The following is a 26196-nucleotide window of genomic DNA, read 5'->3' on the forward strand; positions in this document are numbered from 1 at the left end:
GTAACTGCGGTCTTCATATGCATACTGCATAGCTGATAGATTTCCATTTAGTTATATACTCTATGGTTGATCTCAACCCAATTTTACTAAATCAGGAAAATTTCAGAAGGAAACTTCTCATTCAGCTATCATGAGCATCTCATCCTAGGGAAAGAGAGGAGAACTGCTTCTATATTGTTATAATCCACAATTTCTTTCTCAGTGTTCTTTCTCTCTTGAAATAAGAGAATACTTTGCCTTTAGCAGACTACTAATCTTGTAAAGGAACTGCACTATGTTGTGATGGTCGGAGATGTGGGGGGGGAAGACCCCAGTCTTTAGAAAGAAAGAGGACTTTAAATAGAGCTCTGTCAACATCCTAAAGGCCTACCTTCGAAGATTTAGGGGCACCTTGAAATTCAGAATAACTTTAGAAAGCCTCCTTCACCCTTTTTTACCTCTATCTTGTTATTATGTCTGGTAACAGGTTAAGTCGCAATAAACACAAACAAACATGGGTCTACCTGAGACATACCTGAATGTACCTGCTGTCTGCAGAAAAATCCATCTGTATGACAAAACTTGCAATGTCTTTGCAGTAGCCTATTCGGTTTAGGGTTGTACCTTGAGTGAGATCATAAAAATCTACAGTATGTTCTTGTGAACCCACTGCCAAAAACCTGTTATCTGGGCTGATCCTAGACAGTAAAACATGGAATGGGGATATAATTTAATGTTTCTGTGACAGATTTTCTTTTGCTTCTCATTTTAACACAAAAGAACTGATTTCTTTCACTGGAAAATGAGAAAAACCTTCTATCAATAGCAATATTGAATCCAAACCAAACTTTGATGCTTAATAGATGAGGAAGACTGAGGATATTGTTAGTTAACTGATGATAATATTGCCCTTGCATAAAGTGCAGCATAACACTAATCCTCTTTGAGAAAACAACAGGAATTGCAATTTTAAAATGTACTATAATATTAATTCCCATAATCACGGTTATACTAACTATATTCAAGTGGATATAACTGAATTAATCACAGGGAAAAAGAGTGTGTGGTATGTAAGATATATAAGCTTTAGGTATATGTATATATAACCTTTAGGTATATGTAAAGCCATCGGTCAGCCAGTAAACGCATTTCATGATTTCATGCAGGTTTCAACAAACCTGGGAGTTACAAAAAAATCTGGAAATTAACTCTTGGAACTTGATGGACTTTTTCTTGAGTAAGGGCTGCGTATTTAGAGAACTTCCACTGAAATTTCGGACATACCTGATATCCTGAATTGCAGACTTCCTGTCTCGCTTTTTACCCCAAACCTTAAGGCTGTTTACAAGTAAAATAACAAATTCTCCATTCTTCATACCAATTGCAACCATTTCACCATCGGGACTATATGCGGCACATCTTGCTGGATGACCTAGATTCACTTTGTTCAGCAGTTTCTGTATTAACAAAAGCAATAGGCTCATACTTCCCCTGGAGAAAACTACCACGCAAATGGAAAGCTTCTAAACACAAAGTATACAAGTCACTTATCAAAACCAAATTGTCTATAGTTTCCTCTAAATATAAATCTAAAATTTCACATCAAAAAAAATCACATCCCACCAGGCATACAAAACAGAGTTCAAAATATAGATGTAATTCAAATGGGAATTTCATGTTTGCATCTGTCTTGTTGCCAGGTGACTTCAAGTTTTACACCAGAAAGAATACTATTTAGCAGAAAAGGATGAAAAATCAATTTCCTTTTTTGTTTGAAAGATGATTTTGATAGCTCCTGCAACTGCTGATCAGGGTCGGATTTTTTCCATTTGATTTCCTATGTGAAAACATAACTAGAATGCTCTTGCATTTTCGCTTACTTGATTGTATTGGTAAGATATTAATTTCCCATATTTCAAATTATCCCTGTTAGGTAACTAACTTTTGAAAAGGTTTACGTAGGCCAGTTTAAGCAGAAAACTTTTTGTGAGTCTTTAAAATGTGTTATTTATTTTGTTATTTTTAAAGACAACTGTTATGCAATTTGACTTGGAAAAAAAATCCCCAAGAACACATATATGCAACACGATCAGTTTAAAGAAAGGCTCTAGAAAAGGAGGGAGCCGTGCTTGCCAGTGAGGCAGGCTTACTGTCAGGGTCTGCATATTCATCAGTGACAGGACAATCTGTGTCACCCAGTCTGTCAGCAGGGAATTAAAACGCTTCCTTAATCCACACCAGCCTGGACTTTTAAATGCAAAGAAGCAATACACAACAAAAGGCAGTCCATCAGTACAAGTGCTTTTAAGTAACTGCATTTCTCTGCAAATTGCTTGCTTTTGGAAAGAGCTGCACGGTAACTCACTGAGGACTTACCTTCTCACATTGCCACATAGCAGGAAAAAAAGAACCGTACCAAACTAGAACTAAAACACTGCTGTCTTTACATGGCTGCTCAAAGGTGCATACGTAGCGGGCACATTGTACAGTTGGAAAAATGCATCGCTGTATAAAATTATAATTTTTACTTGTATACTTCTCAATTTAGTGGTACTCACTTTGTCAGACAGGTCCCAGATTCTTGCTGTTCCATCATTACTTGCAGAAATAAATATGTCTTTTGAGGGGTGAGTTGCTAAGCCCCAGATTTCCCCTTCCATGTGACAGTCAATTAACAAGTTTGAAGCCGCATTTTTTTCTCCTACTTCAAGGATTTCCCCATCTTTTGTTCCCACTAAAATTTTCCCCTGTTTGTAGCCAAAAAAAAGTAATGAGAGATAGGTTGTCAATACAACAGACAGAATATGTCAATAGCAGTAAAGTACTGATGTATTGCAGATATCTGTGATAACTCATCCCGATTTATACTGCTGGTTCATGCAGCACCTTAAAAATGGGAGAGTAAACCACTGACACTTTCACATTTTGAGATCTGATACCATCTTCTGGTGTTACTGTTGAGTGACTGCGGTGGATTTCCATCTTGCCATTAAGGATTTTAATTCAGATCACAGTGTTTACATACAAGGTGGCAAAGCATGATTCTCATACCTCTGAGGTAACTAAATATAATATTTGGGCAAATAACCAAACAAAACAAAACAGGTTTGGGGCTCAGTTAGACTATTTAAGAGCACCTTGCATCTACTCTAGCCATACTGATATTGTCTAAACTGCAAGAGCTTTCTTCGCACATACTTGGAAAAAGCATAAATAGATACAGTTTGGAATTAGTTAATGGCTACTCGATTAGAAATATTAAAAAAACGTTCCTCAGTGGTGGTGTTTAGAAAGAGCATGTCAAATTCCTGAGACTCGATACACAAAGTTAAATAGAGACCATTTCCCGCAGCGTTAGGTTGGACAGATACCCATCATATGAAGTAACACTCCCGCAGCATCCCACGCTCCTTTCACCACATTTACAAGCACAATTTAAACATGCGCAAGCGTGATTTTAGCATTTCAAATTACTCGGTAATTTCTATTGTTTTCCACTTTACCAAAACTTAAAGTCAATCAGTAATTCTCAGTGGCAACTTGTTTTATTTGTGACTTTAAAAAAAGAAAAAATAAAAAAGCTCAAAGCCATTCTGCCTAACTGAAGCGCCTACATTTCACTGGAAGCAAACCTTGTAAAGTAGGTACCTAAGTTCCTTTTGTCATTTGAAAAGAAAGGTGGGAGACAGGGTCCTACCATGGTGAAATATGTTCCTACACTTAGCACTGCCCTTTAGAGGCCTTAGAAGGCCTTTCCCTCTCCTTGCTGACTACAGGAAATGCAGGCACTAAGCGTCAGAAATGCAATCCTCATGCAATTTAAAGAAGTCCATCACGGGGCTCAGGAAGACAAGTAAGGAATTGTCACTAGGGAGGCCGACAAAGCCTCTTCCCATAACTTTACAAAAGTCTTCTCACATGTGTCTCCCACCCAACCTCCACCAAGAACAACATGCAGTGATGTGTGCCAAAGCGTAACGTCTGCCGTATGAGCTCACTTACTTTTCCTCTGCAGACGGAGCGCACGCACTCAATGAGCTGGCCTGTCTCAAGCTGAAATGCTCGACACCGTTTCATCTCTTGATCCCATAGCTTTACAGCTCCCCCTTCTTTAGTGCTGAAAAGAAGTGTGTTGTGTTACCCAGATGTCTCCTGCATAGGCTACAACAAATCCCACATGTAAATCCCATCAGTATTTTCTTGATTAAATAATAAAACACACACTGAATCACTTTGCACAGTATTTAAAGACACCTCACTATTGTGCAATGGAAAATAAATAATAAAAATTTAAGTCTTATCACACTTCATGTTTTAAACAGTATCATGCCTAATTTGTAAAAAACAAATGTTCTCTTGTCACTTAATCTCAAATCTCTGTCACCAAAATAAACTCAACAAATATGTTACTCCTAGTAAAATGAAGAACTTCCTAATCACAGAGTCTCCACTAGGAGCGGCTGTCTGTAGTTTGACAGAATTAAAAAATTTTTAAAAAACCCCATTTATGCCAGGCTGGCAGGAGCTCATGCAACAAGGAGCTTATACAGGTGTTCATATCAATTGCTAATTTGAGGTTCAGTATGTCCTTTGCACATAATGTGCATTACTGTGACTCTGAAGCTCCCTACTTATTAGTCCTTTACTTACGAAGACACCTGGCCACATTATGTAAAATTTAGATTGAAACTGCTACAGTACAGCTACCATTTATCTCTGGGAAGCATTGTGTACGTCTAGGATATTGGATAAATATTAAAAAAAAAAAGAGACAGAAGTTGTGCACTTTAGAAAGATTGTTATGTCTTACGGTCTCTCCTTCCCTCCCGTAACAATGAGTCCATCTCGGAGAGTCGTGTACATTGTAAACACTGGCCCTGTGTGAGCTTTTGCCACAAGTCGAATCAGGAAATGATCCTTCCAGACGTAGACATCTCCATTTATGGCACCAGTAAATGTAAGGTTATTCTGCAATAAGTAGCAATAAATACCTTAGCAGTTTTGTTCAGCTGAATTCAAATTCTTTTAGCTACTGAGAAAAAGTCAACTATGCAATGAATGTAGGAATTAAAATCATCTGCATCAAGAGAATGAGTTTAATGAGTTTAATGACTGCACTCTAATGGTGTTTCTTTGAGATGTTATAAATCATACGTGTAGGGCATGTTCACTTCATGCATCTCATCTTGAGATCTTTCAGATGCATGTATTTTTGCTGTGCATGTGCTACATCATGTCTCCTGCTGGCGAGACGGATAGCAGGTTACCACTGCTGAATTATACGTGACGTTTCTTTCTTCTTTGAGTATGTGTCAGTGAGAATGCCAGTATAGGTGACTGGCAAGCAGTATCTTCAAGATGTTGAAAAGAAAGTGTTTAAACTTAAATGCAGAACTAATTCAACCTGTTGCCTACTTTAGGCATCGCAGCAATGGCACGATGTCTCATAAAAGCTATGAAACTCTTCCATGGAACAAACTGGTCCAAGGTCTGGGACTCCCTGAGGAATGGGAAAAGGTAGCACATATTCTGCATTGCAAGCGCTCTCTGAAATAACAGATATCAGGAAAAATTGCAAGGGAACCCTTTTGCCAGGAGTTCAAAGGAAAGTCTCATGTTCTGCAATAAACAGCAATGGTGTCTGTTGAAGGAACTGGGGGAAAACAGCCCCATAATGACCTTCCGCCATTGAGACAAAAACGTAGTGTGGCTGCATCCCAGCATGACCTGTTGACTTTGGCATTAGATGGACCTGGATGAAAGAGTGAGGTCCATGGATGCATGAAGAAGCAGAGGGTATGTGCACGGCTCCTACTCTATTAGGAGCAATTTACTCGTGCTCCTGTGTCAGGGACTCATACTTCCAGTGGGATTCAATGACACATACTTGAGGAAGAAAAAATCCATCCTGTACGAATGACATATGCTAATGGAGTAGAGTTCATCTGCTGGTTTTGAAGGTGCCCCTTACAAGGCATTAGTTTTATTATTTTAGAAAACAAAATGTCTGTTGGACTGTTTCTACTTGGAAGGTACAGACAAGCAATTTGTTCGTTCTAATATTGCATTCTGCTTCTTTCTTAAAATCACTTTCGGGGTCGTTAGCATCCATTCCATTACTGCTATTTTGTACTGGAATAATGCCATTGTAATAGAAAGAAATGTTTAGGATTAAGCAATTTTTGACAACAAACTCACTTGTTTTGGGCACAAGGACATGGATTTGGGAGCCTAATTTTATACATTCATATTTCACACACCCTGTGAAATGTCCAGGGTGATTGATTAGGAGCAAGAGGGTTTTTTTTTCAATTGGTGATTTGTATAATTTGTGCTTAACCTTTGTAAAGGTAATTTCTGTCGGGTTTCTGGATGAAGCAGAACCTATTTCAGACCTCAGTATCATAGCAGCACTGCTTTTTCACTGTTAATATGCATTTTTTTTCCTTAACTATGAAGTCTAAAGCACAGTGCTATGGTTCCTTAATGATCATACAGAGGAGTATTATATAATGTCACCATTAGTTGTATCACTAGCATATGTCAAACTAAATAATGTCAGTAGAAAAAAAGGTTGCAGAGCCCATACACAAAAGAACAGCGTTACATTTTTCTAAGTTAACCACTGAAGTGCTAAATAACTAGCAAAGGCAAAAAAAAAAGCCATGGCAGCTGATGCTGTAGGTATGCACAGATATTAATAAAAAATATTCACTGACAGAGAAACCCAACCCTGTTTAGAAAAGTTATATGAGGATCTAAAGGCGTACAAGTTTCAAATTAAATGTTTGACTAATAAGCAAGAGCTCCATGGTCTTGCACTGTCCACCCTCTACAGGATTTCAACAAAGGAAATTGACAGTTGCAGATTTAATAAAAATGTATTATAAAATTCTGTAGCAAGTAATTTGAACTCACTGCTCCGAAGGCAACAGAAAGCATGGTTTGCATTTTGGCATCTTCCATGGAACCAATGACTCCTTTCTTATAAAGCAAAGCACTGCCAGCTAATGTCCAGAACTTCATGTGTTTTACCCCAACAGACACAAACTGAGTGTCTGAATCTGGGCGGAACTCTACAACGAATATCCTCTCCAGGTGTCCTCCCCTGCTAGCAACTTTAGCCCCTGTTTTAATTAGGAAAGGATAAAAATAAAGTTAAATTTACCTGCAAAATTAAGCTCTGAAAATGACTTTACAAAATAAATTGACCTGGTATTGGATTAGAGAACTGTGTCCCAGATGCTGAAAACTAAGCAAATCCCAACATTATTTAGTGTATCAAATAACTTAATTCATGCAACCTGCAAGGTTATTCCATTGCATCAGACAGGTTTAGGAAATGCAGATTCAGGTCTTCATAGCGTGATTTGTCTCCTTAGTCAGTGAAATAGCAACACAAAAATTCTGATTATCATCAATGAGTTACCATCTGGTGAAACGCAGAGGGAAACATCTAGTGAGCTGAGACACTTGTCTCCCCTCCACCATTTCTGAAGATGATAATTCTTTTCTGGAAATTACTTCCCATAGGCTTATCTACAGCACAGAATTTCAAGTTCAAGTATTTTAGGAAGAGAAAGAAAATACTTTCCTTAATTTAATGGCATTTTACATTAAACAACATTCTTTCCTCAATTTACCTCTATTTATAATAGAAGTTTAAAACTTCTTTTCTTATCCATATTTTCTAGCACTTTGCTATTATCTCCTTTAACTGATTTTGTGACTTAGGGAGCCACAATACTCAGAGTAAGAACACAAAGTTATTCCAAAGACTTGAAAAGCGAATAACGGCACACCGTTCTGTTAGGCTGAAGGAACACGATTTTTCCAGAGTTACCTTCTTGCCACCTCCACACTGTGATGGTATGTTCTGGATCAATTCCCACGGAAACCAGAAGTTTGCCAGTTGCACTGAAGTTAACATAGTTGACCCCTTTGGTATGGAAGCAACGCAGCATTGAAATCGTTTGCTTACTCATAGCATCCCATATATGAATTGTAGGAGTCGTACCTATGTGCAAAAAGATGTATTAAAAAGACAATTAATTCAGCATCTGTAAAGCTTCGGTACAAAATAGGCATTTTTCAAGAACATTTAACCTAAACAGACACTTATAAGTTGTGGATTTTTGTTTTGTTTTGTTTGAAGATTAACACCACTCAAAAAAAAAATCATAATAGCTTGCAAAACACAGGGGGGGAATCACTGTATTTCATGAAGTAAGACAAATTCTAAAAGAACAACATTTATGAATAACCTCATGCAAAAGAAATTGTCTGTAGATGTTTCACTTGTATCCGCAATTCACACAGATACAATGAGGTTACATGAAACTTTTACATAACTCTGCTGACTAAAATTCACAAACGAATCAGCCTTACCTGGAAATTCTGTCATATCACCTGCATTGTGAGAGCAATGGCAAATGAGGAAGCACCAAGGAAAAACAATAGGTGAAATAAGTCACGTTTCTAATGCTGAAGTGCCAGCATCAGCACCAGAAGGAAAAAAAAAAAAAAATTTGAAAATGGATATGGGTTAAAATTAACAAAACAAATAAGCAGGAATATTGTTGAACTTCTTTGGGTATATTGTTTTTTATACACAAATATCGCAACAATATTTAGTACTTTTGAGTTTTAAAAATGGTATTTAAATGAAATGCTAAAGACATGCAGTTTTTAAAAATTATTAAATTTAAAGGTGAAATGAATCTGTAGTTATACAGAATAGCAACAAAAATCAGAAACACTGATTTCATGGGCTGTTATTGCCAGACTAGGAAAAAAGACCTTTAACAGTCATCTTTCCCGTGTCATAGAAATCAGAACTGGAGCTCTGACAATATGTACAGATTTTTGTGTTTACTCAATGTTCAAATTGAAATGACAGCACTCGGTACCGGCAGCAAACGGTTTGTCAAGGGGTTAATCTACTACAGTTTTTCTGTCCTCTGTTAAGTTATTTGTTACAGAAGTTATGGACTTGAGTCTCCTTCTAGAATGATATGAACTGGATGACACCATTCTTTTTCATGATGTTAGTTATTCCAGTATTAAGCTGGTTTAAGTGAAAGGCAACAGATCCTTCTCAAGGCTCGGGACAAACGATCCTGCATTTCCCATGCAATGTTTACCGCTGCAAAAGGTACTAGGGAATCTAACAGGACTCTCCATGTAAATAATAAACACATAAATACATATGGTTTCACAATTGGCCCCTTACATATGTCGTAACTTCTGTTGAGATTTCTGTCTGTTTCCATATAGGTTTTGTACTTCTGCGTAGGAAAATTTTTATTGTATTTTCACTGCTAAGCATTTTACTGCTAAACAGTGCCTTGGATACAGGAAGGGAAGAGGGATTCTATAAATCGTATGATTAGAGATTAAAGACATGATTTAGTGCAGTTTATCAAAGCATGATTTCAAAAATACGATTGTAGTACAATTAACTCTAAAATCCACTCAGAGATGAAACTGAAATAATAAGAAAATCCTAAAGCTTTGATTACCTCTTTAAAAATCAAAGAAAAAATTTTGAGGACAGTAAAACTGGCATGTCCTGGTAAAATTCTTACACAGAAATGCCCAAAATAAATCAGTGCCCCTGATAATTTTTGAGTTAAACTCTGTTATATGGAGAGTCACCTACCGATCTGGCTGGTAGCCACAATGTTTTTATACTTTGGGTGCTGATTCACAGTTAGGCAGAGAATGTCATCAGTGTGCTCCAGGTAGAAACTCTGACTACCTAATAAAATTCAAACATGTTTTTATTGACAATGGTATCAAAGCAAAAACCATCACTGAAGCAAAGGCTATTCAAGGCGCTTGTTGCTACATTCATCCTGTACTCTCCAGGGAAAGGATGGGGGTAGGCCAATAACTATGTCGACAGCTGCTCCACTCATTCCCAGGCATGATTACCAACTGCACTGTGAACATAACCATTAACATGTAGATATAAAAGCAATATTTGGTAAACCAGCTATCTCCAGGGAACCAGGAATCAGTCCAAGAATCATCCTGTAGCCTACCATGACTGCATGAAAAAGCAAAACTAGCAAATACAGGGCCCAGGTTTCCGGGTAAATTGAAGCAGTCAGTGGGAAGGAAAGTGGAGCGCAAAGCCCTGTGAAGTTTGTGCTTTGCAGTATCTTCCCAAGGGAAAGGACCCAAAAAGAACAGATGAGACAGTGCTTCCCAGCTCCATGGGTCAGAGGCCATGCTAGGACTGGAGTCCCCAAAGGTCACCAGATGTTACAGCTTTTCTATCTCCACCCCTTCTTGTCAGCAGATATGCTGAGTGCACTGGGGCACCAAGAGGAAATGAAATAAAGCCAAAATTCCTTTTATTTCTGTTTTTGTTTCTTGAGATATATGAAGAACATGGAGATGCTGGTTCTACAACTTAGGATCAGATAGATTTTTGGTGGTTTTCCTCCTCCCTTCATTACCCAAAAGACAGGGAATCTTTCTACCCCTTCCCCCTGTGAGCATCTTGCTCACAGCCTATTGCATCAAAATGTACCCTTCCCTGGAGTATGACTTCGTTAAAACAACTCAAAATGAAACAACGGATGTTACTGCTCCTAGCATTTTTGGGGGTACTAGTCATTTCATAACCCAGGCTCTCTTCTCTGAGAACAACATTCCTGTGACTTCAGCAGGGATTTTAGCAAGGCACAACTGCAGAAATAGAACAGGTGTTTATTCCACTTCCTAGCTGTCATAGTTTGAGAAAACCCGTAACAATTTATTGTCATTTAGACAATTATTCTATCACCTGATGACCCCTCCCCACCCAGAAAGGAGAATCAGGGAAAGGAAGGAAACATGAGTGTTAAAATATAAATAGATTTAGTTGGATAAGACTAAATAATTAACAATAATATTAAAGAACCAGTATTAATCCCAATACTAATATAAGATATACAAGAATTCTACTCAGGCCATCTCTCAGCAGGAAGCCATGCACTCCCAGCAGCGGACAGCAAATGTCGGACACCGCGAGCACTACGGCTTCGGGAGGCAGGGAAGGGCTCAGGGGTCCAACACCAGGGCAAGGACTTCTCTGGACCGCTGCCATCAAAAGGGAGAGAGAGAGCTACGCAGCAAACTTTCTGATTTATATCGAATGTGATGTTCACGGTATGAAATAATCCTGTTGGCCAGCTTGGGTCAAATGCCCAGGACTTGCTCCTCCTCATCGCTGCACCCGGCAAGGCTCAAAAACACTGAGACCTTGAATCCCACATAGCCTAGCTGTCTATAAAGTAAATATTTTCACAAATTCAGACACTAGAGTCTTCCAAAAGTGGAGTTTTCCCCAGCATTAGAAGAGAAATTAGTCTTGTATCACTCAACCCAGGACACTAGAAGAATCTCCTACTTGCCGAAAGGAAGAGGAGGGCTCTACGGGATGACCTGAACAGGAGAAACCGTCAATCTGATATAATAGCCATCTAAACTTTTTTTTGCATTATTTATCAAGATGCAAAATGAGAGACAGATACAGGAATGTAAAAATGTAAAAAGACTTTCAATCAGAAATATTTCACTTGTACAGCACTTTTTATCTCAAAGTAGTGTTTCAATTTGAATTACCAGTAGAAAGATTTTGAACTATGCCTACTGCAGCTGTGTGGAAAATAATATCAGCACCATCATTTAGGTAATGAAGGTTGTTGCGACAATCAAATCCTCTGTATCCAAAAACATGGTCTAAAGCCAGCTCCTGGTCAAGTAAAACAAAAAGAAAGATAAAGAGTGAAATGAAAGAAGAACCAAGGAGATTACAGAGTTTGGATCACATAACCACAGTTCTAAAGTAATTATGCAACCTACCAATACCTTGTAGAGGCAATCCAATAATTAAACAACAATTAATCAATAATTAATCAGTAATCCCTGTTGTTCTGCTACTTTATTGAGGCATGACATTCTCACAGACTATCTACAACGCTTTAATCAGTCAACTCAGGCACTGCATTTATATTATTATTTCTTTAATAATTCAGTGGGCTAAGAATGTTTTGTTTCTGTAAATTTCCATTCAAAATATATACAACTTACAAAAAAAGGTCCAATTTTATTAATCTTCCCATCGCAGTTGAATAGCTATATAGGGTATCAGGTATTTGTGAATATCTTTAGTTCTACTTTAAGGGTCTTCAAAAATGATTCTCATAAACTACCAAATTTTAACAAACCAAATTCTGACCTTAAAGTTCTTTTAAGAAGGAAAGGCAGGCTGTAACATAACTCTACAACTAAAACATTAATCAGAGGTGTAATTTCAGCTTGCAATAAGCAACTGCCCAGAAAATTTCCTCCAGAAAAACAGTGACGGTTAATGGATTGTTGTTAAACTTACTTTTTAGCCCAGAAAACAGACTTAATGAATCTGTCCCAAACACAATTACAGTTTACTAGGAACAATTTGAATTGACGGACCAAGCAATTTTTGCAAATTGTCCGCACAGATCACAGAATATTCCTTGTTCAGCATATTATGCGGAAATTCAAAAAAGTTGTTTGGCAGGCCCCACAGTTTAGGGAAAGAGGTATGTTTCCAAAGTAAATGATTAAATTCCATCATTCAAAATCACACACATGACTTTTCATGTGTGAAAGTGAAGTGCCGTTTCTGATTGTGTTTCCCTTGGGGTTATGTAGTGAGCGTGGGTTCTGCTGTGTACGTGCATACACTTTGGCTCTACCTGCCCTTCAAACGAAGAGAAAAATTTGGTGTTTGGAGAGATCTGATATTATAGGTAAGCTTTAACACCCTGAATCTGAGGTTCTTTCTGACAGGGATTGCTGTCTATCACATTTTCTGGTGTTTGCCACTAGAGATGAAAGCACTTTCTAGAAATTTCTTTCTCTTCTACCTATACATGCTTTTAGCTGCCCTTGAAATAGGGATGAATTTCACCCAGCACTAAAGCAAATGAAAAAGTATTAAGCCTGACCTCAACCAGTTTCTTTTTTTTGTTGATATTGTTCTTTTGCAGTTTTTCAGGTTGAGGAGCAGCTCTGCTAACTGGTGGCCTGAAATAAACATTTAAAAAAGACAATCAATATGTTGGAAAGCAAAACAAAACCTCCCAAACCATAGCATATATCTTGTATGTGAACAGGAAACGGCCAATTGCAAATATTTGAGCCTAATGTCTAGCTTCTTTTAGAGTTATACAATAAACTGACTAAAATCATATGCATTTTGACGGAAAGAGCAGAAATAGCATTGATCTAGATTTTGTGAATGAGTGGTAAAGCAGACCACCACACAGTAATTTTATTTTTTTTAATCATAATGATTTAAATCCATGGGAAAAACCTTGAATACTAAATGATAGTAAATTGTTACTTTCAGAAATTATCTAAAAGATTTTCTACAGCTGGCAGTTGAGCTTTCCCCAACCTTGCTGCTTCTGAGAAACTCCATCACAAAACCTTGACAAGACTTTGTTAAAATCTTCTCCAAATCGTATTAGAGACAAAATGATTCCATTTTGAAATGTACAAGGAATTCGTCCGTGTGAATTTAACAGAGACTGAGGCCAGCAAAGCATTTTTATATAATTACAGTTGCTAAAAGTAGCTAAAAAGACAAATGTAGAACATAGGCGGAAACAAAATTTGATTTGTGCAAATGATGTTTAAAGACAGATAACCTTTACTGCTACTATTGATCCTGCCGAGAAGGAAGGGAGTAGAGGGAGCTCAGCCTCTAGAAGTTCATGACCTTAAGAAATCAAATGCCTGCCGCACAGGCTCCACTCTAGGTGACCATTGTGTTAATTTAAGCGCAATGATTCTCTCTTTCTGTTAACAGAAGTTCATGAGGGCTAATTCTAACCCTGTCAACAGCAGAACAGAGCCATAAAAACCGCACTGGATTACTGGAGAAATGAGCCCATGGAAATCTCGCCTAGGTTCTTTACCATGTTTTATCATCTTTTACTTAGAAAATAGGTCTTGCTAGAAGGTTGAGGTAGAAGTGGTGACGGCAGAAGAATAAAACCAGATATTATGGTTAAATGTGTGCCCCACAACATCACTTGATGGCTGCTGTTTGTAATACAAAAACCACCCCACTGCATGCCTTTAAACTCCAACTGCAGATTCCGGAGATAGGGTTAAACAACAGCGGGGTTCTGCAAGTAAAAAACAAAAATGCCTGGCCTGAATTTAGTTAATAAACACTGGAATTTGGAAAGCATTTCCACAGTTTAAGATTTCAAAAAGGCGCGAACTTGATATACGTTATATATGCTGTGGAAATTAGATTGTTCTTGTCCTTATACTGTAATTACCATTAATTCTCACTTTGCAAAAAAAATAATTGCAGAAGAATGAAATGCCTTTTGCTTAGAGGGAGCTGATTTTTTCTGGAATTGTATTTTTTAATGGAAAGTATTAAAGGCAACAATTGACAAAATGCACAGCCAGAACACTTCTTGCTACACGGCTGGAATACTTCCTGCAGGAGTAAGTAGCATGAAAATCTGAGCTCTAAAAAAGACAGAACAAAGCTGGAAGTACACAAACTAACCCACTTCTTAAGCAAACAAGCAAACTCACTGAGTACCAGCAAAGTACATTAGCAGGTGATCTTGTGACATTGAAAGAGTGAAAGAGTTACCTTGATCCCCTTGTAAGCAGCAAACAAAGCAGCAAACAAAGCCAAGTAAGAAACTTAATACAGTTTTAGGTGTACTTCTGACCACTTTACTCATGCACAAGCATTTTTAGAGTTGATCAGTCATTCCTTTGTGTGGCACAAAACATGCTATCCAAGCATGCCAGCAAGAACTAAAACAGAAATTAAAGAGTGCACCAGTCTACAAATTCAGAAACATCGTCCCCTGGCATCCCTGGGTATACTCTGAACTAAAGATCCTACCGGACAGAGGGGGAAAAGGAAGCTACAGCCATGCTTCCTGCACGCTTTGTACTGAAGGAGAACAAGATTCCACACGCGTGTTTATTTTCAGGTACCTGACAGGGATGGAAACTGGTAGAGACTTAACAGTCTCCTAAGCACTGTTGAGAATTTCATACAATGGATGCTTGTTTTCTACCCTAGTCCAGCCTGCAATTTAGCCTCATAATTGTTCATTGGTAGGCCAACTTACTTACAGGGACAGCTTGTCCTTTTTTGTTCACGGGGAAACAAGTACCTTTATTTTCTCTGAAAGTGGTCAATCAAGTCATGTTACATAATCAGCAGCGGTAATTGGACCAAATAGCAGCACAGTCACCAGTAGAGAAGGGGTGGAGGAAATCATTACAAAACTTAATTCTCTTGCAAAATAAAATCTTTCTGAGACACTAGAACAGCAGAAGCCGTTTCAGCCCAGATTTACTAGGGCCTTTGAAGCAGCACTTATGAAAATAATAAATCGTTTTCTTGTATGCTTCCTGCTCTTTTTTCTGTTTTAGTGTAATTTTAAAATGGTTAATTTTTACGTTTCTTTACCTAGGAATGTTAGTTATATTTTACAACATGAACAAGCCAAAATTTTTTTAAGAAAGCAAGAGAACACTACAACTATGATATGGTTGATAACCACTAGATTGTAAACATGAGATTTAATCAGGAAACATACACATATACTTTTACATAAATCTAGTCACAGTACACACAAACACAGATGTTGTGTGCATTCATATATACATGTATATATACACATGTATGCATTCGTTGCCTTATTACCATCGTAAGAACACAAATGTAAAGCAGCATCAAATTCACTTTCATTTTAACAAGTCTGTAACTACACTTAATTTATTTTGATACATAAGATGGCAGTGTCAAGACAAGAGATTTGCACTGTAGCAAATGACATATATTTACCCTTTGTGACCTATGCAATCTGCATTGTACATTCACAGCAATCTGTACTTTTTCTGTGCTGTGTGTTGTTAGTACTTACTTGACAATTCCCTGCCTCCAAAGGAAAGCAAGTTAAAACATAATACAAGCATTAACGGTTTCTTTCCAGTAATTTAAAATAAATGTGCTTATATTACATTATGGGATGAATGAGTTCCGGGAAAGACAAGACACAGTCAGACATTAAAGGGCTTTCAGTTCTTCAGATACTGTGAATACAGCAAATAAAATTTCTGTTACTAATGATTATCTTGATGATATGCCTGCACAAGTATGCCCGGTTATAAATCAGTGAGCTAACTCCAGATTTAAGCTGACAAAATTTTACTCCCTGTCTTTATGGGTCTTCAAGCAGAAATGTAAAACGGTGCAAGAGACAATTCATTCGCTCTCACCTAAACAAGAAGGCTATCTGAAATGGCCAAGGTGAGTGGAAAGAGGCACCTAAATCACAGGTGGAGTGAACAGACAGCACTAGGATAGGGAACAGCAGATGGACATACTGAGAGCTGGGCAGGGGGGGAAGAGGGAAGGAGGGTTTGGAAGAGTGGGGCACGTGGAGGGAGAAAAGAGGTGCGATCTTAGAGAACAGGGCCAAAGTAAGTGGAACAAAAAAGTTAGAACCATTCAGACTGAAAATAAAGGAGAGAAAAGGCAGACCAAAAATTGCTATGATGAATTCTGTGGGACAGGGATAACCAGCTCATGTTTTTAGAGCACATGGCATAATTGCTCACTGATGAGAGACACTGTCGGCATCAGTAATAAATTGGTGAGAACACAAATATTCTGTTCTGAGACCAACGGGAACAGAACTGGATCTTCAGAAACAATGTTGCATGACAGTGTCAGTGAGGTTTGCAGCAGGGACAGATGGACAAAAACGTCCTGACACCCAGAAGGTGATGGGCTGGACCCAACAGAAATGGGTAAAGAAGCTGAGGAGAGTCCAAAGAGAGCATTTAGATGGCTGCAAACTTGAGAGGGAAAACACTTGGTTGCCACACAAAAATAAAAATGAGCAGGACTGCTCTCAACAAGAGAAGCCAAGGTTCAGAGAGGCAAGATGATCCACTGCTGGTAGGTTTGTTTGGACAACAGAACAAAAAGGTCCAAGATTTAAAAAAATATACTATTCATGTCAGAAAAAATGCAACAGCAGCTTTTAAAAGTACGCTTCCACTAGTTGACAGTTTGAATGCTGCAAAACTAGAGCTTTAAGAAGCAATTAAAAGATTTTTGTGAATTCTAAGCCCTTAGATTTTCACATCCCATCATGCATAGGAGTTTTACATACTTTTCCTACTGTTATTTTTCCTTTGCATTTTGTAGAAAACACCAGACAACAAAAAAAGAATGGTATTTAATATTAAAATAACGTATTCTCTAATACAGGGGATCAAAGCAAAGCTGAAACAAAACTAGAAGGAAACATCAATTGTAATCTAAGTTATTTTTTAAAAGCGTAGCACTGAGAAAGCCTTAGCATGGTTACAATATTTATGATTTCACATGTATGCTGATGCACTCTTTAAAAAAAAAGAAACAAACCAAAACTAAAAGGTACTGCAGGATGTATGGTGGTGATAGCCATTTTCGTATTTTGTAAGGGAAGCTAGTCATTGCATTCGCGTGTCATTCTAGTTCAGTCTCCAAATGTGAAACAAGTAGAAAAGCAGATTAATAAGAAGGGTAATCAGTTCTGAATGAAATCTGAACGCCTGTATTTTTTAACAGGTTCATTGTTCTAAACATCTTGTACAGCTGTTAAGTTAAACAACTATTGTGAACAGGCTGGCCCTATGGCATACAGATCTGCCACATATAACAACGCTGTCCGGAAAATCCCTCAAACCCCTTTGCTAAAACCAGCTTCAAGGAACACATTATAACATGCCTTACGCAAAACCTAAATTTCTGTCTTTGAGCTAAAAAGTTTTGAATACCTCAGGTAATGAGACTTCAGGAGAACTCTCTCCATATACTACAAAGGCATCAGAATCAACCCAACTTTAGCTTATTTTGGAAGGTCTCTCTCTTTCCTTAAGCTTCTCTCAGGATTTGTGATCATGTTTGAGAGGATGAGTCTTTTCCATTTGTTTTGTTATTCCTTACATAAACTCTGACATATTTTGAAGCTGTGCATATTGTACAAGTAAAAATATTCAACCAATAGTATACGGAGAACTTTGGGGCTGGAGGTAAAATGTAACAGGCAGCTAAAATAGCATCCTTCCCCTGCATAACAAAACATATCAGAAACAACACTTCTTCTATGCTTCCTGGACTACAACCTACACCACAACCCTCAGAAAAAGCTGACTATTTCGCATCAGCCTCCATGCAAAGCACGCTCAAGTTCAGAGAGAGAAATGTTGGTAGTACGTTGTGCATTGTGACGGTATTGGCACCCCTCAGTTCCACATCCACTGTCACAGCACTGAAAAAGACCTTTGGGCCAGCTTTCTGCTGACCTGTGGAAAAAGTGAGATTGACTCTGAGTTCAGTCGGTTGGCAGGGACTGTAAAAATACCAGTCACAATGCGTTCAAGCCTTAGGGACAACTGTGATGAAACCAGCACGCTGCCAAATACGTTTAGGACGGATTAACTTGACATAATACTGCTGAGAAAGTACAAGTGGATATTCCAAAGGACGCTACTCATTCTTAAACAGTAGTCTTCTGCTGAAAAAAGTCCAAGGTTATTTTCTCCCCCCCCCCCCCAGATGTGTTTTTCCAGATACATTTTGAATAGTTCCCACCTACACATAAATACAACACAGATTCACATTCAAAGCTTTTACTCTGCACCCACAGACATGTGCATGTAAAAGTGCATGAACAAATTTTGTAACCATATGTCTACTAATTCAGTTTATGGTACAAAGGCTTGTACTCGCCACTTGCGGGGGCTATTTTGAAAGCTTGTATAATTCAGCCCGTGCTGTTGTAAACAAATAATCAAAATAATAATATTTAAAGAGAGAAAATCCAAATATTTAACCTTCTTTAACTTCTCGTCTTTATCAGAACATATGATTACAAATAATGCATAATAACATAACTGAGGACAGGCTCCAAGACAGGTAACTCGGGGGAAGTGAGACAAGCCAGTATGTTAAGAAAACAGAAAACCAGACAAACATGCTAATGCTGCTTGTTTTCTACACATTCAACCTGCGTTAAAGCGTTTTCCATCACCGGGTATATTACAAGAGTTTCCAGTTTATGTAGAGTCATGCAAATCAAACTAAATGAAAGCTGCAAACATAGGATATATGCTAGCGGTTAGTAGAATGCAAAATGCAAATATATCTTTGCCTTTCATATTAGTAACATAAATACAGTCTTCACGCAACTTGTTTTACTTCTTATTATATAAATTCTTTGCCAGTGAAAATGGTCCCAGTTCAAAAGTTAGCCTTTTTCTGAAATGGAGCACAATTCCTACATAACACACAGTGTAGCTTACAATTGTCCTGGATTGTCTGGGACAGTCCCACCAGTGACCAAGTGGTCCCGTGGTGTGGGAGCACTGCTCTTGGAGCTCCCACACCGTGAGACTGCTCCTGCAGCACCTCTCATTGGCACCCCACTTCTGTATCATACAGGCAGAGCAAAGAAGAGGATGCCAATCAGAGGAGCAAAAAAAGGAAGAAAAAAATAAGGGTGGGTGGGGAGGATAGGAGGACAGACATAGAAAGGGAAGAAGAAGAAAAACAAGAAGGTTGGGGAAAGGAGAGAGAAACAATCAGTTAATTATCTTAACCAAATGCACCAACTAATACAACTGCAAGATTTTTAAAAACTTTTCCTCAGCCACATCTCTCCTGTTATTTTTCCATCCTCAAGCTGTAACTGCTGACAGAGACAGTAAACCTTGGGCCCCCCAACAAAAATACCAGACCGTTATTTATTTCAAATCCTGCAAGTAAAATCTCTCATGTAACTTGTATGTTCTTCCAAGATAGTTGCAACATCATCATTATTTTCATTATGTACATAAATGAGACAGGAAAAGTACATTTGATAAAGGGCTTTAATTTTCTTTTCGAAGGAAAAACCTTAATATTATCCTCCAGTTCATCATATATAATTTTTTTTCTCCTTTAGAATCATGAAATTTCTCTGCTCAGTTTGCTTAGGGGCCCAATACTCTGGAGATCTGGAGAAGGCCAGCGTAATACAGATTTCCTTTTGATCTTGCTGGATTATGCGAAACTCAAAGCATATGCTAGGTAGTAATAGAGGATACAGAGCAGCTGCTCAAAGTCACAGTTATCTCATCTAGAGCATTGCCAGGTAGACCCTCCTTATAGGGAAGTCTGCTGCCTTCCCGGAGCCTGGGTTAAGGACATCACCAGGAAACGCCCTAATTTGATACAGTCCTCAGACTATTACCCGTTACTGATTTTCCATGTAGGTGGAGATGAAGCTGTGACTCGTAGACCAAGAGCAATCAAAGGGGACTTCAGGGCCTTGGGAAGGTTGGGAAGTCTGGGGCACAGGTTATTTTCTCCTCACTCCTTCCAGTTGCAGGCAGTGACATTGGAAGGACCAGACTAATCCAGTCTGTTAATACATGGCTCCATGGCTGATGTCGCCACCACAGGTTTGGGTTTTTTGACAATGGGGTGGCCTACACTGCACTGGGCTTATTGGCATCAAATGGGAAACACCCTTCTCAAAGGGGGAAGAGGATCTTTGCTGAAGAGATTGTGGGGCTGATTGACAGGGCTTTAAACTAGATGTGAAGGGGGAGGGGGATAATAATATCAGGCTTGTCTGTGACTGGCTGTGGGATAACACATCAGGGTTAGAGGGACGGGGTGCTAGTAAGTGCCTTGGACCTGTTGCCCCGAGGCATGCTGGGGATGCTACATCACAGTCAAAGTCTTATGGAGACGAGCCAGGGGCTCCTGAGGTAGTCCGAGTCAACAGGGAAACACCCGTGAAACACCCCAAGGGGTGCTCCTCTAAGAAGGCGTCACAGCCAACGACCCAGCTAAAGTGTCTCTACACGAATGCACGCAGCATGGGCAACAAACAGGAGGAGCTGGAAGCTACCGTGCTGCTGGAAAACTATGACATAGTGGCCATTACTGAAACCTGGTGGGATGAATCCTATGACTGGAACATGACTATCGCTGGCTACAGGCTGTTCAGAAGGGACAGGCAAGGAAGGAGGGGCGGAGGTGTTGCCCTCTGTTAAGGAATGGATAGAGTGTGAAGACATGTCCCTAAAGAATAGCCAAGAGGAAGTCGAAAGCTTATGGGTAGGAATTAGAGACCGAGGCAACAAGGAGAACCTTCTGGTTGGTGTCTACTACAGGCCGCCTGATAAAGGGGAACCTACTGATGAAGCCTTCTTCCTCCAGCTACAGGAGGCATTGCGCTCAAAGGCTCTCGTCCTGCTGGGGGATTTCAATCACCCCGACATCTGCTGGATAAGTAACACGGTGAGCTGTAGACGATCCAGGAAGTTCCTGGAGTGCCTCGATGATAATTTCCTAAGACAGGAAATAGACAGCCCTACCCGGGGAGATGTGATACTGGACCTCACAGTCACCAATGTGAGTAAGCTCATTGGGGATGTCAAGATGTCAAGCCTAGGCTGCGGTGACCATGCACTGGTGGAGTTCACAGTCCTAAGGGATACATGCCAGATGAGGAGTGTAGTCAGGACCCTGAATTTTAGGAAAGTAAACCTCTGTCTCTTCAAGGAGTTAGTCAATAGGACTCCCTGGGAAACGGTCCTCAGGGACAAGGGGGCAGAACAGAGCTGGCAGATCTTCAAGGATGCTTTCCATAGAGCACAAGACCTGTCAATTCCCAGGTGTAAGAAATCAAGCAAGAAAGGGAAGAGACCGGCATGGCTGAGCTGGGACCTGCTGATCAAACTAAAAGGCAAGAAGGAACTGCACAGGCAGTTCAAGCAGGATCAGGTATCCTGGGAACAGTATAGGGATGCTGCCCAGTTATGTAGGGATGAAGCCAGGAAGCCCAAGGCGTGGCCGGAGCTGAACTTGGCAAGGGATGCTAAGAATAACAAGAAGGGCTTCTGCAGGTATGTCAACCAGAAAAGGAAGCTTAAAGAAAGTGTACCCCCCGATGAGCAAGAATGGCAAACTGGTAACAGATGAGGAGAAGGCTGAGGTTCTCAACAATTTTTGCCTCAGTCTTCACTGCCAGCCTCTCTCCTCACACCTCCTGAGTTGAAGGACTGCAAGACAGGGACCTGCAGGACAAAGTCCCTCCCACTGTAAGTGAAGACAAGGTTCATGACCACCTGAGGAACCTGAACATACACAAGTCCATGGGACCTGATGAGATGCACCTCAGAGTCCTGATGTAGTTGCCAAGCCACTCTCCATGATATCTGAAAAGTCATGGCAGTCAGGTGAAGTCCCTGGTGATTGGAAAAAGGGAAACATTACATCCATTTTTAAAAAGGGTAGAAAGGAGGACCCTGGGAACTACTGACCTGTCAGCCTCACCTCTTTGCCTGGGATGATCATGGAACAGATCCTCCTAGAAGCTATGCTAAGGCACATGGAGGACAGGGAGGTGATTTGAGACAGCCAGCATGGCTTCACCAGGGGTGAGTCCTGCCTGACCAACCTAGTGGCTTTCTACAATGGAGTGACTACATCAGTGGACAAGGGAGAGCTATGGATGCCATCTGTCTGGACTTCTGCAAGGCCTTTGGCACCGTCCCCCACAACATCCTTCTCTCTAAGTTGCAGAGATACGGATTTGATGGGTGGACTCTTTGGTGGATAAGGAACTGGCTGGATGGTCGCATCCAGAGGGTAGTGGTCAATGGCTTGATGTCCAGATGGAGAGGGGTGACACGTGGTGTCCCTCAGGGGTCCGTACTGGGACCAGTGCTGTTTAATATCTTCATCAGTGACATAGACAGTGGGATCAAGTGCACCCTCAGCAAGTTTGCCGATGACACCAAGCTGAGTGGTGCGGTCGATGTGCCAGAGGGACAGGCTGTCATCCAGAGGGACCTGGACGAGATAGAGAGGTGGGAGTGAGCAAACCTCATGACGTTCAACCAGGCCAAGTCCAAGGTCCTACACTTGGGTCGGGACAATCCTCGTTATAATACAGGCTGGGAGATGATGTGACAGAGAGCAGCCCTGCAGAAAAGGACTTGGGGGTACTGGTGCGTGAAAGGCTGGACATGAGCCAACAATGTGTGCTTGCAGCCCAGAAGGCCAATTGCATGGCCTGCATGATGGGCTGCATCAAAAGAAGCATGGCCAGCAGGTCGAGGGAGGTGATTCTCCCCCTCTGCTCTGCTCTCGTGAGACCCCACCTGGAGTCCTGTGTCCAGCTCTGGAGCCCTCAGCACAAGAAGGACATGGACCTGTTGGAGTGGGTCCAGAGGATGATCCGAGGGCTGGAGCACATCTGCTGTGAAGATAGGCTGAGAAAGTTGGGGTTGTTCAGTCTGGAGAAGAGAAGGTTCCGGGAAGACCTTATAGCGGCCTTCCGGTACCTAAAGGGGGCCTACAGGAGAGATGGGGAGGGGCTGTTTGCAAGGGCATGTAGCGATAGGACGAGGGGCAATGGCTTTAAACTAGAGCAGGGCAGGTTTAGATTAGACATTCGGAAGAAGTTCTTTACAGTGAGGGTGGTGAGACACTGGAACAGGTTGCCCAGAGAGGTGGTGGAGGCCCCATCCCTGGAGACATTCAAGACCAGGCTTGATGAGGCTCTGAGCAATCTGATCTAGTTAAAGATGTCCCTGCTTACTGCAGGGGCGTTGGACTAGATGACATTTAAAGGTCCCTTCCAACCCAACACATTCTGTCATTCTATGATTCTATGATTACATCAAATCTATCCTCCTACTCTCTTTCCCATGATGGGGAGAGAAGGGACAAAAATTGCTGGCTCGTCTCTTTTGAGAAAAAGACAATAGAATAAGTCTTCAATAGAATAGACTTTTATATATATAAGTCTATATATATATACTCTAGAATAAGTATTAATTTGAGGGGAGTCACTTGTGAATTGTTGACTTCTTTCCAGAAGGGTGGTGTTTGTTGCAAAGCTTTCCCCTCATAACCCAGCACTGCCTGTATCAGCTCTCAACCATATACTTGCAACCTCATCACAGTTCCTGAGATCAAACTCCTCCTGAATTGAACAATGAACTCTTATTTCTAGAGAGGTTCACCACTCTTAATATTACAGAAGCATGGAGTCCTGCAAGCTTATTCTAGCAAACACAAAGGTTAAAAAGAGGGAAATGTAGCTACAGTAAAGAGGAAAATAAAATGGCCATCTTCTTGAATCAAAACTGTCTCCTAGGTGTCACATAGTACCTTTGGAACATGTTTGTATTATATAAGCAGGCAAATAACTTTTTAAGCGTCGGTTCACCTTATGAATATTACTATTTAAAGAAAGAAACACAGCAAGCTTAAAGTCTTTGCCCAAAGAAGCATCTCAGAGCAACAGCCTTAGCCATTCCTATCTCTTGCTTGATCTGGAAGCTTGGTTTTCTCTCTTTTTTTCTTTCCTTAATTTAAATCTACTTTGTTTAATTCGTGCTTTCTACCCTCTATACCTCACTATTTTTCCTTTCTCAGACAATGAAAATACACAATGAAAATACAGCAAGGAGGACATTTCTTCTTCTTAGATCCTCACTGCATTTTTCAGTGAAGTGGACCACCAGTTTCTCAGGTCTTGTGGTTAGCTCACTGCTTCTAACTTAAATGGTTTTCCAGCTTGTAACATAATTTTCAAAATTTACACAGTATGTAATCAGTCTCAGAGTATTCACAATATGCACGTCCCATCAGATGCACAATCCTTGGGGTCTTCATACAGACATAAAGCACAATTACAAAGAGGAAAGATTTGGGATTCGGAATATTTTCTCCAGACAATCTTCCCCCTCAAAAGACTACCAGGTTTTTCCACGTACCTGCCTGAAAGAGAATGGAATACATCCTCTTGGCTCCCTTCTTCATATCTGAAGGGACTGGGAGAGGCTACCTCAGCCGTGCCTTGTGCAGAAAATGTAAAGCTTTGTGAACTGGCTTCAGTATTACTCGTTGCCATCTCACTCAGCCTTGTGCACAGAGATCTCAAGACTCCAACGTCCTGAAGACTCACTGATTTAGAACTTCGGTTTTCATGAACACTGACAGTTGAGTACTCATAAGCTTTTAATTTTGTCTGGTTTGATCAGCCATCACTTTGGACCCTTGTAGGTGCAAAGAAAAGTCAGCCCAGTGCTTTCAGGAAGCTTCAGACAAATCCTTCATTAGCTGTTACATGCTTTTGTATTCTCCGAAAAGATGTAATCTGGCACAGCTGTGAAGCTTGCTTGATAATTCATACGTCTTTGAGAGAAGTCAGCTTCACCTTGAAGCACTTGTAATTGGGAGTGTTGAGATTCTGCATATATTGTGTGCATATTGGCACAACTGTGGCCAAAAACTGGAGTCTTTGACAATTGCAGTAGCCAATACATTAATCTCATTTTACTGCATCCAAAACCCATTACCTTTCACAGCTTATGCTCCTATCCCAGCACAATACCCTCAAACTTCAGTTTTGCCTTACATTTCACCATAACATTTCTGCTTCTAATTTGACTATAAATTCTGGAAATTTACATTAATCCAGTGAAGAAAGAGAATTGAATATAACTTTGCCTAACAAGCTATATATGAAAAGTATGGGATCTGTTCACAAATTTCTGGGAACACAAATTCCAAATACCCAAGATATTAAAGTAGCTGTAATTGAAAGAGGACATATAAAAAATGTGAAGAATAGCTGTGACTCTTTAGCAGAAAAGATGGAAAGGACAGTTACAAGGGTTTATTTTTAAGGTATTTTAAAATTAAGTACAAAACTGTTGATTACATAGGGACAGTAAGAAGAAAAAAGATACAGAGAATGTTAAAAACTTCGTTTTGCTCTCTTCAGCCAACTTGTTATGGGATAGATTATTCCTTCACATAGGCTACAGTAGGCTATTTTCATGTACAGTCTAGACCTCCAGAGTCTAGTTGGAGGTCAGTGAAGAGTGGTGTTCCCCAGGGGTCAGTACTGGGTCCAGTCCTCTTCAATATATTCATCAATGACCTGGATGAGGGGATAGAGTGCACCCTCAGCAAGTTCGCTGATGACACAGAGCTGGGGGGGGGTGGCTGACACACCAGAAGGCTGTGCCGCCATACAGAAAGACCTGGACAGGCTCAAAGAGGAACATTATGAAATTCAACAAGGGCAAGTGTAGGGTGCTGCACCTGGGGAGGAATAACCC

At 40.0% G+C, this 26196-nt stretch overlaps 1 protein-coding gene across 8 annotated transcripts in view; it reads right to left on the reverse strand.

Moving 5' to 3' along the window:
• Positions 1 to 26196, reverse strand: part of EML6 (EMAP like 6) — a 149753-nt gene that overhangs the window by 5694 nt on the left and 117863 nt on the right. For 4 of the 8 annotated variants that reach the window (XM_063327886.1, XM_063327887.1, XM_063327888.1 and 1 more), the window contains 11 exons: positions 12963 to 13041; positions 11596 to 11725; positions 9641 to 9739; positions 8368 to 8388; positions 7823 to 7996; positions 6898 to 7106; positions 4790 to 4947; positions 3982 to 4096; positions 2538 to 2726; positions 1264 to 1436; positions 515 to 677 (listed from right to left, as the gene is read on the reverse strand). In XM_063327886.1, the coding sequence (XP_063183956.1) occupies positions 515 to 677; positions 1264 to 1436; positions 2538 to 2726; positions 3982 to 4096; positions 4790 to 4947; positions 6898 to 7106; positions 7823 to 7996; positions 8368 to 8388; positions 9641 to 9739; positions 11596 to 11725; positions 12963 to 13041 (1510 nt within the window). Of the gene's footprint in view, positions 1 to 514; positions 678 to 1263; positions 1437 to 2537; positions 2727 to 3981; positions 4097 to 4789; positions 4948 to 6897; positions 7107 to 7822; positions 7997 to 8367; positions 8464 to 9640; positions 9740 to 11595; positions 11726 to 12962; positions 13042 to 14638; positions 15948 to 18903; positions 19492 to 26196 lie in introns of those variants that run through there. The other 4 variants (XM_063327885.1, XR_010070137.1, XR_010070139.1 and 1 more) reach the window with 4 other exon arrangements.

The sequence above is a fragment of the Chroicocephalus ridibundus genome, chromosome 3 (genome assembly GCF_963924245.1).
Source record: "Chroicocephalus ridibundus chromosome 3, bChrRid1.1, whole genome shotgun sequence".
NCBI lineage: Eukaryota > Metazoa > Chordata > Aves > Charadriiformes > Laridae > Chroicocephalus > Chroicocephalus ridibundus.